Below are 14,412 nucleotides of genomic sequence, written 5' to 3'. Positions count from 1 at the left end.
AAGCAATTTGATTCATCTCCAAAGGAAAATAAGATCATCATCAATACCACTATGTCTTCACCAGATATTTCGATTGTTGCTGAAGATTGTAAAGGTGGAATAAAACAGGGAAACGGCTTGCAAAATGACACTGAAGCGATGAACAAGGGTGTGTATTTATGAGCGGAAGAGAATTTAGATTACAACAACGCTCCAAGCAATGCGAAGCCCACTACACCCACCAACCAGTGCAACATACCCCTCACCTTGGGTGCATGTCTGACCGCAGCACCGGTGAACTCCAGAGGAGCCGTCTGCTGTACAGGCGCAGCGCTGGCGTTACTCGGCACCAAAAAGCCAGCCGCCATAGTAACCACCGGTGCCGGCGGCGGCAGGTTCTCTGTCGCAACAGCCGGTGCGGATGCGATCGGGGTTGTTGAAGGGACCGGAGAAGACATTACGAGAGAGGTTGCGGATGCGCTCGACGAGGCTGAAGAGGCCGGGCTTGCTGAACTCGATATGTTGAAGGTGGGAATGAACGATGAAGATGGCGATGCAGAGATCGATGATTCCGCCGAAGACATGGTGACGACAACCGAAGATTGGCTAGCCGTGCTCGAAGCCACAGATGTTGCGTTGCTCGTCACAGCCTCTGATGTAAGAGGCGCAGAGCTCGAAGTCTCAGCAGCTGACGACGTGCTCTCGGAAGCAGTCACAGTGATCTCTGCTGTTACCTTGGAAGTAACGTAAGCTGTGCTCGTGACCTCTACAGTCGAAGTGCTGTCGGCTGCGGTTGTTGTAGTGTTGAGCCACGACGTTGCTGACGGGGTGTACTCAACAGCCGGGGCTGTTGTAGTAGCAGCGGATGAAGTCGTGGAGACAGCATAGCTCATTAGAGCCGAAGTGGAGTTCAGCAGAGAACTAGTGCATGGCGTAGAGATTGCCTCGCTTGTCATCGTCGAAGTAGTGTTCAAAAGCGACGTCGCGTCTGCTGTGCTGCTTGCCAAGGTGGACGTAGTGTTCAGAGCAGCAGTTGTAGACACCAAGCTACTCATTGCCGTGGAAGTGGTGTTCAGGAGCAAAGTCGTAGACATGGCGCTACTCATCGGTGTCGACGTAGCAATCGACTCTTCAGAGGACGGGACCACGTCGCTGGCGAATATGAAGGTGACGTTTGGCATCAAAGTGGGAGCCGCGGCCATCTCACTAGCAATACTCGCTGTAGTCTTCGCTGTAGTATCTGCAATTGGCGTTCCAGATACGGTCGCGCTGAACAAAGATGTCATGTTGGCTTCTAGCTTCGGCGCCGCGGTCATGTTGGCTTCCAACTTCGGCGCTGTGGATGTAGCTTCAACCATCATCGGCGGAGGTGGAGGCACGATGATGCCTGTAATGTTGTCGAAAGCATTTTCAGGCGCTGCACAGCCGGAGAGTAGAGGAAAGACTGCTGTAAAAATGTTCTCCTGGACACCGACTGCATTGAAGGGTGGTGGAAGGATTGGTATCGAAACATCGAGAGCGATATCAATCGAAAGGGAAACATTTGCTTCGACCAAAGCAAGAGGGCCCAGACTGAGGAGCTCGGGTGGGAATTCTGCTGTCTGGTTGGCGAATGGCGCATTCGGTGCTGTAGCATTGCTGCTGTTGCTGGCACCACAGTTCTCCGGGATGTTGCTCGACAGCTTCGCGTCCAGACGGGGTAAGTTCAACGATGGTGTGACTTCAGCTTTCAGCTGATCCAGAAAGTCGAAACCAATCGGTATGGCAGGGACGAACGCGAGACCAAGCAAGATCTCTGCGTCGGTGATGTTAACCTTGACGGGCAGCGGAGTGAGACTCATTTCCTGGAAGCCAGTAACGCGGCTGCTGGCAAGATCAGCAAGCTCCACTCGGATACTGGAACCATCAGGGACCTGAGAGCGTTAGTATCTCCATAATAACCATGTGGGAAGATATGTACCGTAAGCTGGAGTCCGTAGTTGACTTCAAGTGTACCGCTGATGTTAAAGTCAAAGGCGAGCCTGGGCTCAAAGATAGCTCCAGCCTTCCCAATCCCCGGAATTGTAAAACCAGCAATAGGAAGTTGGAACAAAGCGACCTCGAACTTCCCAGAGCTGGGCGGTCTAGCGAACAAGTCCAGTGTTGCACCAACGCCCGTCGCCACAAGCTCTACAAAACCACCACTGATGACATGCGAGATTTCCTTGCCGTCGTCGCCGCCTTCAAAAGTGTCCGGAATGAGGTCGATCTGGGAAAGATCGATGTTGAAGGCACCCTGTGAAAGGGCAATCTGCCCACTTGTTGCGCATCGCTTGCATCCAATCTCGATCGGCAACGGTACATCAGGTGCTCCAATAAGGCCAGCAATGCCCGATAGAAATGCTTCGACCGGGAAAGTGGTGTCGAGAAGCTCCGATGACAGATCAAAGGAAACAGTGTTGACATCGTCGGGGGTATCTGCCGGTATGTCGACCTTGTTCTGTCGCTTATTTCGGATTCTCGCGAAGTCGGAATGGCGTCGGTAAATATGATCGTCGGTCGTGTGGCCGAACGATATGTCGACATGATCAAATGCTGCTCGCCATGTCGTCTTTGAAACGGACAGCTCAAGGGCTTCACCGTCCTCAGCGAACGACACGTCATTGACCCTGTGATCGTCAGATGAAATCACCGAAACAGCCGTGGTAAGCTTACCGATATACTGATCGCTCGCCGTCATCATTACAGCCCTCGTGGGATGTGATGATCAAACCACCATCCGCGTCATGACAGGCCGCTCGGGCGTCTCGTGCTGAAGAAGTATCCACGAAGTGCAGCTTCATCGTGTCATCCCCACATTGCACATCCTTGAGGTGATGTTCATGCTCTTCCAAGTTGAGTAATGGTCTCTGTCCGCTGACTTTGACCTGCGAAGCAAATGTAGACTCGTCATTCCAGACGTTCTCATCTAGGGCATCGTCAGTAGTGGTATGTCTTCATCATTGCTTCAACATACTGTCCACATAGGCCAACTCAGACTCGAATCTCTTGGTGATCCTCACACCCCTCCGGTACAGGTCTGTTCGTTTTGTAGCTGCTCGCAGCAGCCGATGCGTCTCGAGGTCACCACTCGATATCGCAGCAACATCCGCGCCAAAGTATGCGATTAAGAGAACGGCAAATGCGCCGCGGAGGCTGCAAAAATGCATGTCGCGCGCGTATTAATCGAAAAAGATGATTTGAAGAAATGTTCGTGCTCTTGTGAAGGCCAAGCAGCGTACGAACGACGACCCGATTATTAAAAGAATGTAAAGAAAACGAGCGAATGTAAAGAGCGTATACCTCACTTCGAAAAGTAATCTCGCCAGCGAGTGTAGACGACAAAGATATATAGAAAAGAGCCCACCCACGAAGAGAATCCACACACACCGAGAAGGAAACGGAAGATACCTACCCCTACGAAGATCGGACGAGAACCAAGCCTAATAGAAAGCCCGACTCATTGCAAACCCCAGCACAGCCAAGCCAGCCAGCTATGGAGATCATACACTGCACGGTACCTGCATTTTTTGGCACTGCACAGGTTGTCTTTCGCAGCGAGGGCTGCACCACGCGTGGTAAGGCCCAAGATCCTCGGCCCGTGGTTCGCGTCGCATGTTCTCGCGTGTGGTCTAGTCTATCGCGACCGTGGCGTGAATGGCATGCGCTACAGCTGTCATAGGCTCGGAAAGTAATAGGACAGCGGAGTAATGGTACGGGGGTGGGTTCTCAAACGGGGATTGTGTGAGAAAGGGTTCTGTTTGCCTCAGGTTCTTGTCCAAGCGGGTGGGGCAGCCTAGTGTCGCTAGCGCAGCACTATTCTGCTTTTCATCTCTTGCTGCGACAACCCCTGAGGCTTTTCTATCGCTATCTTCAATTGCAGGACTTTCGGAACTTTCGGCAGGTAAAAAGGGCCTTTGGTGTATTGGTAAGGGCTTCAGAAAGGTGAAGTTATGCCGAACGGTGTATTGGATGCTTTCAGACAAGTACCTAGGTAAGGTGCATAGCACGAAGGAACTCGTCGACGTGGGATTTGACTCTTCTTCATGAGTAGCGCACGATAAATCCACTGAAGGATTCAAATGCTGTGTTACCATAAGCCCGAAAAAGCCCCAATAGTGCTCAGGTGGTGGCGCAGGCTCTAGGCGGCAGCCTTGGCCTTTGCTGCATCTCGAGAACGCTGACAAGTGTAGCACCGTCCACGATACTCTCTATTACCCTCTCGTGGTTTCCACTCGGCCCACAGAATGCCGCCGTCGGAAAGCCCGTATGTCGATGTGCCGCTCAATCTCGGAAGGAAACACATCAGGCTGGTCACCCTGGAGCATGGCGACGTGTCGGGGCCCATCAAATGCATTCTGCAAAGCCATGCGCTGGACGAGTGTCCAGCTTACGTCGCTCTTTCATACGCTTGGGGCACTAAACAGCGGTATGACAAGATCCGGGTCAATGGCTCGTCTTTCCCAGTCGGTCGCAATCTCTGGCACTTCCTCCACCAAATGCGAACGCAGCGTCAACAGGTGCTCTTCTGGATTGACGCCATCAGTATCGATCAAGCGAACGTCCTCGAGCAGAATCACCAAGTGCAGATGATGAGGGAGATCTATACACAAGCTTGCTCCGTGTGGATCTGGCTTGGCGAAGCGGATCGCTCCACGTCCAGCGATCTCGCAATGCGGTACTTGAGTAAGCGCACGGCTTGGAGTGGCAAAGATGTCGACTTGAGAAGGTTCTGGACTGCGCACAAAGCAAACGCTGTACTAGAGCTGTGTGAGAGGGGGTATTGGAGAAGAATCTGGATCGTGCAGGAAGTCTTGCTGGCGAAGCACGTACAGATCTTATGCGGCGGCTATTGCGTGGAATGGGCCAAATTGCAGCAACTATTAGAAGATTTCCAAGCTATGTCGGATAGAGGCCGATCTCCTCACGTTTTCGGCGTACCAGCTGTCCTCGAGAGCTTGGCTGCGATCATTATCAGGGCGAAAGCGCAATGGAATGGTGTTCCTCAACCGTTCACTTTACTACTCGAACAGTATCATAGACAGTATTCGACCGACGTCAGAGATAAAGTGTACGCCCTCCATGGACTGGCAAGCGATAGCGGTTGGATAACCATCAACTACCGGATCGATCCAAAGCAACTCGTAGCCCAGATGATCTGCCATGCCTGCTCGCCACTAGCGCCCAAGACAGGAATGAAGCGATCACGCACTGCTCTACTTGGTTTTGCAAAGTTGATGCAAGCATCACTCAAGGTCTGCGATCAAGAAGAGCTAGTTCGTTATATGACAGTGGCTTGGTGGAATCGCATTGTATTCTGCAACTTTAGTTCCTCAAGCAGGATATGGTACGAGTGGCCACTTCACTCTCTGATACAAGACAAAGGACTTAGACAAAATACCAACGACATGACTCGGTATAGAGATAAGTCCCTACATTTGCGGCCATCAGATTCACCAGAGCAGGAAGCGGTCGTAGGGATTGTCGCAGAGTGGGGGTTGTATCACTGCAGCGTAAGAGGATGTCGCACAAATATTGGTGAACGATCGGAACTCATCCGTCATGCGCGGATGTGGCATGATGAATTTGATTATTGTGTCGTGGACGGCTGCATTCACCGCTTCGATTGCAAGCGCCAACTGTGGGATCATATCTGGCAATCTCATCGAAACGTGTTGCAGTCACATTCTCTCTCAGCAAAGATGTTTGAGTTTCTTCATCGCGGAAGCAGGCTGAAGCGCAAACTCACAGTGGCGTGCCATTTGAGACTCCAACACAAAGTCAACCCTTACACAGTGGTACACTGGGATTGGAGATGGTATTCGTTAAGGATTGCGCAGTTGGACGATCCGACATACGTCTACGACCCGTTGCGCAGAGATTTCCATGCTTTGCATTGGGAGTGCAGACTTAGTGAATGCTATTGTAAATACCCTTCAAGATGATAGTCATATGTAAAAGGCTAATGACCTCTCCACGAAGAATGCAGTCTATATATCTTCGCAAACCTGTCACCCTCCTCACGACGCAGCACCAATCCCCTCACCCACCGGACAATTCGGCACATTCTCCTGCCAAGCAACCTTCGCATACGCCGGCAAATAGCTATTAGTAGTAAAGCTTTCATCGATATAATACTTCACCTGGCTGAGCGAAAAGTCACCACCAACATCAGGCTGGTTCAAAGCGTCGACGATGTAACTAGCGATAAAGTCCAGGAACACCAGATCAACAGTCTTTGGCATCGATCCATCGAGCGGGAAGGAAGCGTTCGCCTGGAGATCGTTGGGTTGAGAGAAGTTGGGGATGGCTGAGTGAACGGTGTCGTCTCCGTCGGTGCCGAAGTCGTCTTTGGTCGTGTAGCCTGGGTTTGGGGCGGTGGATTGACGGCGGATGAGACGGCCGCCTTGCTTTGAGCGGCGCGTAACGCCTTCGTAGTGGTGTGTGAGTGGCGGGTCGAGGCACGTGTCTCTGTCTGCGAGGATGGGGCTGAAGCCGAAGTCGGCGGTCTCAAGGTCGCGCTTCTTCTTCTGGAAGGGACCGGCGTTTAGTATGCCGAGGACTTGGGAGGCTTGCTCGTAGGGTACGTTGGGGATAAATTGAAAGACGTCTTTGAATGGGGAGACGATGAAAGAGTCGTCGTAGGTGAAGGGGCCTTTGGCGAGGTCGAAGCGGACTGATCCGGTGTTGATGATGATGAGTCTGGGAATGTCCTTGCGCGTCTCGTTTACGACGACGGTGGCCAACGCGGTTTGAAGGAGTCCGAAGATGTTGCCTTCGGCTAGGAATGGCTTGCAGTATTGGCAGTATGTTGCTGGCGCGCAACCATACAAATCAGTCAAGTTGAGCTTCCCTCGCGCAGAAGTGATCTCTTCAGTGACGCTGACACCGGCAGATGTGTCGAACGCGGTGTAGCGTTGACTTCCTTTGGCATGGTAGGCAAATGTATTACGGTTCCAATCAAGGTATCTTCGGGCGTAGCGGAGAGTGGAGTTGGAAGTAGATGTAGGCAGATGTGCACTAGCAGATGCAGTTCCAGTGCTTGCCGGTACTACCGCGGTGCGTGTCGGATTCGGTACACCTTTAGGGTTGTGCTGCGCCTTGCAAGTCTTCGATTCGATGCCAGACATGGCGACCCAGCCTAATGTCTCACAGTAACGGCCTAGGATCATGTTAGCCAGTCGTTTCAAAGCTCGACCAAAGTACATACCAGACTCAATTCCTGTAGCTTTGTCGTCGTATACGGCAAAGTCTCGGATGTGGGTATGTCCACCAAAAGCTTGAATGGGTACATCTGGCTTGATGCTGCGAATGGCTTTGAAGACAGTGCCCATTGTACTGCTCGAAACGCTGGTGCGTACCGGGTTATGGCCAGTGATTACGAACAAATCGATTGGCTCGGTATAGTTGACAGCCTGCTGGAACCATGACTGCTTCACCATGTCGGCTGCTTTGATGACCTTGGAGACGTTGCTGTTGCCTGTGAAGTCGAAGAGGACGCCAAAAGCCATGATGCGGAGCCCTAATTCTATCAGCATATTGTCAATTTCATGATGGATCGACTTACCCTGCTCTGTGGTGAAGTAGCGGTAACGAGACCCAATGTACTCGAACTGGCCAGTAGCGGGGTTTTTGATCTGCACATTGCTAGTGAGATACTTGTCGCCATAAACCTTGGAGAAGTTGTTGAAGGTCTCGTAGGCGATCTCGGTAACATAAAGCTCGTGGTTTCCAATGGTCAACAAGTCGTAATCAATGTTTTCGAAAATGGCGTTCGAGGCGTTGCCATTGGGAGTCGTCGCATCGCTGAGTCCAGCACCATCGTGCAAATCCTATCGCACGTTAGTCGAAGTGCTACTTTCTTCAACCACGTGCGCAGCCCTACTCGTCCCCAGGGCTTGATGGCAGACACTAACCCCTGTGTCTACCAGAAGCAGATCGACGCCTAGGTTCCGAGCTTTCTGCTTCATGTGCTTGGTGAAGCTAGCGTAATCACCCCAATCGGCCCCATAGTTTTGCTCCTTGATATGACCTTCGAGCCATCCGTGGGTATCTGTGGTATGCAGGAAGTTGATCTGACCCCATTCCAGTGGCGCTTTCGGTGTTGTGGTCGCATTCTGCGCGTCCGGCTGCATGCGACGAACGTTTCTGGTCAACACGACATCGTCTTTCAACGGCCCGTAGCAGCTGTTATGGCCTTCGCAGGCTAGCGCCGGTGCTACTGTCGCGATGAAAGCGCCAATTGCAAAAGACCGCATAATGAGGACCGGGTGAATGACAGCGCGCGAGGATAAGCGTTCAGGGCGTCATCTTCTTATGTAGCCTCATGGCCGGTACGCGTACGTGCATCGCCGCTTCGGCTGTCTTACCCATGCCGGCAACCAAAGATGCCCCTAGGGGCGGAAGCGGCAAAATCGCACGTGTAACGGTCATTGGAGAAGGAGATAAGCTTCGGCATGGTCGTGGACAAGCCATGCCAAAAGGCTTGATCGAGGCCTTCTCCTTCCTGTTGGGTGACAAGCGCGACTTTAGCGTTCCGAGGACCGGGGCGTGGCATCGCACCTCTCCGATGGTCCTTCCCAGCCATCTCCCGTATCTCCACGTTATCATTCGCCGACTGGCTTTCACCATCCTGTTCGGAACGCGGCTCGTACCTGATACTCTTGAGAAGCTGCTCGATCGCGACGATTACTCAACCTGATCAATGCGTGTGATACGTCACAAGTCCTGGTATCTCGCTGGAAGACAAGAAAACTTTCCTCTTTTAGATTACTCCCATCACGGATCTCGTCTTCGACCATCTCTTCCGAGCTGGCTTTCAATCACCATACGATAACATCAGCACATGGCATGGCTCTGAACTACATTACGGAGATCGCGGTGTGCCGCTTCCATGACTTATCCCCAAGCTCCAACACTGACTCAGGCTTCGTTTATTAGCGAGATCATTCCCGCAGCGGAATGAAAAGCCCAGTAGACGACCTTTCACCCCCTCCTCATTTCTGGAAAGGCATCGTTGTGGCTAAACAATGATCAGCTGTGTGAAAGTACACAGCGGTGCTGCATCAACTACAAAGCAAGGTACCTCCTGTACTATTTCACGCTTCAACCCGACTTATCGTTATAATTCTCAATATAGCGGCTAGATCAACTTCGCAGTCATGACCAACCCACGGTGTGCCACTTGCGGGACAGTCGCCGTCCGTCCGGATCCAGAACAGCCTCACCTCAACGCCAGATGGTACAAGAACCAGCTATTAGCTGACATTACCATCAAATACGGCGACCATGGTGAGAAGGAGTTCGTCGGTCATCGTCTCGTCTTTTGCTCAGTGAGTGAGTGGTTCAAGAAGGCATCCAAAAACTTCAAGGAAGCCAATGATCAGGTGATAACTCTAAAAGGCGACCATCCGGAAGGTCTAGAGGCTCTATTCGAGTACGCGTACAAAGAGGAGTATCTAGAAACGGTCGATATTCCTGATGAGTTGACAGAGCTACGACAGCGGTTTATGCATCGTCTGCGTGTATTCGCAGTAGCCGACAAGTATCAAGTAGAAGGCCTAACAGCTCTAGCCTATCGCCAACTCAAGCAGCTCGTGGATCTCTTCACTGAACCAAGACGGACCTACGGTGATGAAGACGAAACGACAGCACCGGAGTTCTTCCGGTTCATGGTGAGGCAAGTGTACGAGCATGGCGAACGCTACTTTCCAGCTCTGCGTGGCGACCTGAACCAGGCTGATCAGACCGCGGAAGGCACATTCTCGACAGGCTCGTCTGGAACTGAGTGCCCCAACTACATGCCTACTGAGAACGCTCCTGTAAGCGCTACATCTCAGCGGCACAACTCCGCGCGGGCGACAACATTCAACCCACCGAATCCACATTCAACCGAAGGTAGAAGTTCAAACCACCCTCTCGATCGCGTCCAGGATCTTCTTGTGGAAGGGGCTATGAATGCCTGGGTCAACGCGCATCCAGACTTCAATCGTCAGCATCTTGTGCCTCTTGCGCAGATGTTCCCGGATTTCGGCACAGATCTCATTGTTGCAGCGCTGAAGTCGTCGCGCATAGAAGGCTTGCCCGAGTATCTTTATGAAGACGAGGACTACGAGGGCTACGATGACGGCAGTGATAATGAATGGCTGAGGGCACAGATCTTGTGAAATCTGGCTAACTTGCAATGGAGATGGAGACGGGTATGTAGGCGCGTAGCGTAATGACGCAATACTTGTACTGTTGGAATGTATACGAATTCGCGATATTGTTCTTGTGATGCGACACATTTGTCTCAGATTTCGTGCATCGAATGCGCCGCGGTGATATCAGCGCGCGTTTCGAAAGTGATGGAGTGAAAATGAAGTTGGTCGAACCTTCTCGATGACGAGCTGGTCCGAACGCGACATCCCACTTGAGCCCCGCAGTGCTGCGGACAAGGTGCAACCTCGAAGCACAACACAAACACTCGCCGTAGCACACGACTCAGACCTCGGCCACGATGGTAATCAACTACAGCAAGTGGGTGAGTCATGCGCTTCTACCATTGTTATAGAGACAGCTTCTAACAATCTCCCAGGACGCCTTAGAGCTCTCGGACGACAGCGACATCGAAGTGCACCCCAATGTCGACAAGAAATCCTTCATTCGCGCCAAACAAGCCCAGATTCATCAGGAGCGCGACCACCGCCGCCACCAAATAAAGACGCTCAAGTACGAGCGCATCATCAACGATGGCCTCACCGAACGCGTCGACCGCCTGCTCACAGCGCTGAAGTCGCACAAGGACAAGCAAGCCGAGGGAAATGGCCAGAACGATGACCAGCTCGTCTTCCAGGCGATGATGGAGAGCATGATGGACATGAAGATTGACAAAGACGGGGGTTCAGACAGGCCGCCGCCACCGCCAGAGGGCGTACACGAGCACATCAAGGACAAGCCCACATACCCGCAGATGATGGCGAGCTTAGTAGACGCCGTGAAGAAGGACATTGACGAGCAGAAGAGCGAGGAGCCGCGATACACACTATTCATCCAGGGTCTAGAGAAGGAGAAGGCGCGCATACAAGATCTGCAGCAACAACTCTTAGCCAAACTGGACGAGCTGGAAAAGGAAGACAAGAAGCACATCACGAGCGACGACATCCACGAAGGCTTCAGCTACTCCAACGTCAAGAAAGCCGAAGAAGAGAAGAAAAAAGCCGCCTCATCCTCCTCCTCATCGAAGAAAGAGCCCGCCGTCGAACTCCTCAACAACCCCTCCCGCCCCTCCGCCACCCGAACAGACACAGGCCAGTCCTCCGGCGCAGACGGCGACATAGAAGAAGGCAGCGTCGTCGAGCCCACCGGCGCCGATTCCGACAACGAAGACGACATCACCGCCTCACCCCTCGCACAGCAATTCGCTAAAATAAAAGCCGGAGACTGGTACGCGTGTCTCCAATTCCTCATGGCACACCCCGAGATCCTCGCCGAGAAAGAAACCGACGGCCTGCTCGTCGAAGCCTTCAACTCTGAACTCGACGGCAAGCCCAAGCACGCGCGGCAATGCGTCCATCAAGGCCTGTTGCTACAATACTGTCGGCAGCTGGGAGGCAGACAAGGCGTAGAGCTCTTCTTCAAACGCATACAAATAAAAGACCACCAAGCCGGCAAAATGTTCAACGACGACGTCGACTCCACATACCACCGCATCAAGACACGCGCCGCGGAGATCCTCAAAGAACGCGCCGAGAACCCTTCATCCGAAGGCGCAGGCGTCGAGCAAATCCAACTCCACGCCGTAGACCCCGGCACCACCATCAACATCTCGGTGCCCCCCAAAGAATCCAGCGCCACCGACCCCGCCGAGAAAGAAGCAGAAGAGCAAGCGAGACAGATCTTCGAGTCGTTCCCGCCGGGTCTGCAGCGTGCGCTGGAGAGTGGGAAGCTAGATGAAGTGAACAAGGTGCTGGCGAAGATGAGTGTGGATGAGGCGGAGGAGGTGGTGGAGAAGTTGGGGCAGGGGGGCATGTTGAGTTTGGAGGAGGGGGTCATTGATGCGACGACAGAGGAGGGACAGAGAGTTATGGGCGAGATTGAGAAGAATAGGAAGATGCCGGGTCAGGGCCAGGCGCAGGAGCAGGGGGCTAGTAGGATTGAGGAGGTAGACTAGGGAGGGGATGGGTGAGAGTGATGGGCATGGTATTATGAATTATGGGAATGGAAATGGAAATGGTCTGGCATGGTATGGGATGGTGGGTCCTGTAATTGTACATTATGATTGATGATGGTATCTGAAAATAACTGGTTTCGATCAAAAATCTTAGTTGTGTGTCTCCTACTCGATATCCTATAGCTTTGCCTTGGATCCAGTCCACCATCTCCCATGTTAAACCTGCAAAATTCCCACTTCGCCTATGCTGAGAACCCCGTCAATATCGTACATAGACCCTTGAATCCTAGACGCCCTGTGCAGACTAAATTGCAAGCCATGCCGTAGTAAATGCCACTCCCGCGCTACAACATATCCATTTTAAAACTACCACTCCATCCATTGCCGGCTCTAGCAGTTTCCTTAAAGAATATGACACGAATCCTAGCTACCCCCAGTGCCCTCAAATCAGCTCAGCAAAGTTATCGTCAATGCCAGCCATATCCCGGTCTCCAGCAAACGCCGCAAAGTCATCCTCACCAGCATTCCTGCTCATTTTCCTCTTCTTATGCGCATTCTCATACGCATGATGTTGTCCGTACACCCCACCTTCAGCAGCACCCAGTGGCGCATGTTGCAGGCTCTTGAGAAGATCGGCGGCTATGTGCTGGTTCGGCTCGCCGATAGCGGTCGCGTACTCGGGCTGGGTGGTGTGCTGCGCGGGCGCAGGAGCGGTCTCTGGTACGACGGGGTGGGCGGCTGGTTGCGGCATTTCGTCGTCGCGAATAGCGGGCACAGGGTCGTTCTGGGGCGCGGGTGCGAGGTGTGGTGAGCCGACGGGTGTGAAAGATTCCATGGGTGGGGGCGTGAGTTCCTCGACTTCTGGTCTTTCTTGCGCGCCTGAGAAGGTCGCTGCGACAGGGGAGGTTGTAGCGACGGGGAGGGGTGCGGTAGAGATTCTGTTCTGCTCTGCTGCTGACAGGCCTTTGAGGATGGCTTCCTCGACTGCGCGCTTTCGGCTTTCTATAGCGTCTTTGCGCGTCTTGAGGTCTGCTTCCTGCGCCTCTTCGTCGATGAGCTTCTTCCTGTTCGCCTCGAGGAGGTGCTCTAGACCGGTGAGGAGAGCCTTGCGCGCCTTGATGCTCTCGGCTACAGCGCCTTCGGCCAGCGCAAGCTTCTTGCAGAGTGCAGCGAGCCCTGCTGCGTGCATTGGCGGGGATGGGATCGCGGCATTCGGGTTGGTGAGCTTCTCGTAGTCTTGGTTGGCGGTGGTGACGGCGGGTTTCGTCGCGGCATCGGCCTTCTGGAGGGCGGTCGCAAGAGGCGCGACGGGTGTGAGCTCAGGCGGGACCGACGAGCTCGAGAAGAGCGATCCACCCAGAGCAGGTTTGCGCGTAGATTTGGAGCGATCGACCTCGTCTATTGACCTCTCCACCGCCTGCTGCACGGTCAAGTTGAAGATGTTGCGCTGCCTCCAGACCTCGACGACCCTCCGGATCTTGTTCTGTATCTCGTGGGGAGAGCCCTTGTATGCTACCGTCGTCGCTTCGGCGAGAATGGGTTCGTATGCGCGCAGGAACTCCTCCTTCTTGCGCATCTTGGAGGTTTGTGTGATTTCGTTGGCGAGATAGATGAGCACCAGTTTCTTATTCGGAGGCGACTCCTTCATGCGCTGTAGCCATACATGAGCGATGCGCTCGGCATGTCGTCTGTACACGTGACGTTAGTATATGGTTCCAAAGTGCATGACAAAACTCGCAATCCATGGATTCAACGCGTGATGCATGCATCAAACTGGGGTCTTGGCAGAGATGAGATGCTTTACCTGTGGAAGAGGATCCATTGGCCGACAGTGGAGATGGCCTCTTGGGTCTCATTGAGTGATGAGAGCTTGGCCTTGAGGCTGTCCTCGGTGAAAGCCATGATGGCCCTGGAGGTCTTCACGAATATATGCGACAGCTATCGAAGAATGATGCGCACGCGAGCAGAAGACAATCACCCAGCGGGAGTGCGCGTGAGGGCAACAGATGGGATGTAACCTTCAGCGTGCGATATGCGCTCTGCAAATGTTCGCGACTACAGTGTCCAGATGATGACGTGTGTTGGAGATGGAATGGGTGGAAGAGTTCCAGGTGAGGGAGCACTTGAGAGCTAGAGACGCTAGGTGGTATGCGGCTAAACGTGGCTCCGCCGCGCCAAGCAGCTCCCTGGCTGGCCGTCACCAACGGTAACTATCCAAGACGCAACAACAAGACACTTGTACGCAAACTGCTGCCGCCAAACTT

General features: G+C 53.1%; 5 protein-coding genes across 5 annotated transcripts; 2 read left to right on the top strand and 3 right to left on the bottom strand.

Moving 5' to 3' along the window:
• Positions 1–318: 318 nt before the first annotated feature.
• On the bottom strand, positions 319–3,167 carry J4E84_009175 (uncharacterized protein; the record flags this gene model as incomplete). Its single annotated transcript, XM_049391740.1, has 5 exons — positions 319–487; positions 1,108–1,892; positions 1,940–2,627; positions 2,674–2,926; positions 2,975–3,167. The coding sequence occupies 5 exons, from the start codon at positions 3,165–3,167 to the stop codon at positions 319–321; spliced, it is 2,088 nt and encodes a 695-aa protein (XP_049240605.1).
• Positions 3,168–6,017: 2,850 nt separating this feature from the next.
• On the bottom strand, positions 6,018–8,132 carry J4E84_009174 (uncharacterized protein; the record flags this gene model as incomplete). Its single annotated transcript, XM_049391739.1, has 4 exons — positions 6,018–7,159; positions 7,208–7,519; positions 7,565–7,829; positions 7,914–8,132. The coding sequence occupies 4 exons, from the start codon at positions 8,130–8,132 to the stop codon at positions 6,018–6,020; spliced, it is 1,938 nt and encodes a 645-aa protein (XP_049240604.1).
• Positions 8,133–9,158: 1,026 nt separating this feature from the next.
• Positions 9,159–10,163, top strand: J4E84_009173 (uncharacterized protein; the record flags this gene model as incomplete). The annotated part of the gene is made up of 1 exon (XM_049391738.1): positions 9,159–10,163. The coding sequence occupies one exon, from the start codon at positions 9,159–9,161 to the stop codon at positions 10,161–10,163; it is 1,005 nt and encodes a 334-aa protein (XP_049240603.1).
• A 332-nt stretch (positions 10,164–10,495) lies between these two features.
• J4E84_009172 (uncharacterized protein) lies at positions 10,496–12,148 on the top strand (the record flags this gene model as incomplete). The annotated part of the gene is made up of 2 exons (XM_049391737.1): positions 10,496–10,519; positions 10,574–12,148. The coding sequence occupies 2 exons, from the start codon at positions 10,496–10,498 to the stop codon at positions 12,146–12,148; spliced, it is 1,599 nt and encodes a 532-aa protein (XP_049240602.1).
• Positions 12,149–12,590: 442 nt separating this feature from the next.
• On the bottom strand, positions 12,591–14,050 carry J4E84_009171 (uncharacterized protein; the record flags this gene model as incomplete). The annotated part of the gene is made up of 2 exons (XM_049391736.1): positions 12,591–13,836; positions 13,953–14,050. 2 exons carry the CDS (start codon positions 14,048–14,050, stop codon positions 12,591–12,593), a joined length of 1,344 nt encoding a protein of 447 aa, XP_049240601.1.
• Between the last annotated feature and the right edge of the window lie 362 nt (positions 14,051–14,412).

This window comes from Alternaria hordeiaustralica, assembly GCF_023758085.1.
Source record: "Alternaria hordeiaustralica strain BMP 2776 chromosome Unknown scaffold_26, whole genome shotgun sequence".
Taxonomy (NCBI): Eukaryota; Fungi; Ascomycota; class Dothideomycetes; order Pleosporales; family Pleosporaceae; genus Alternaria; species Alternaria hordeiaustralica.
This window is presented reverse-complemented; position numbering and strand designations above follow the sequence as displayed.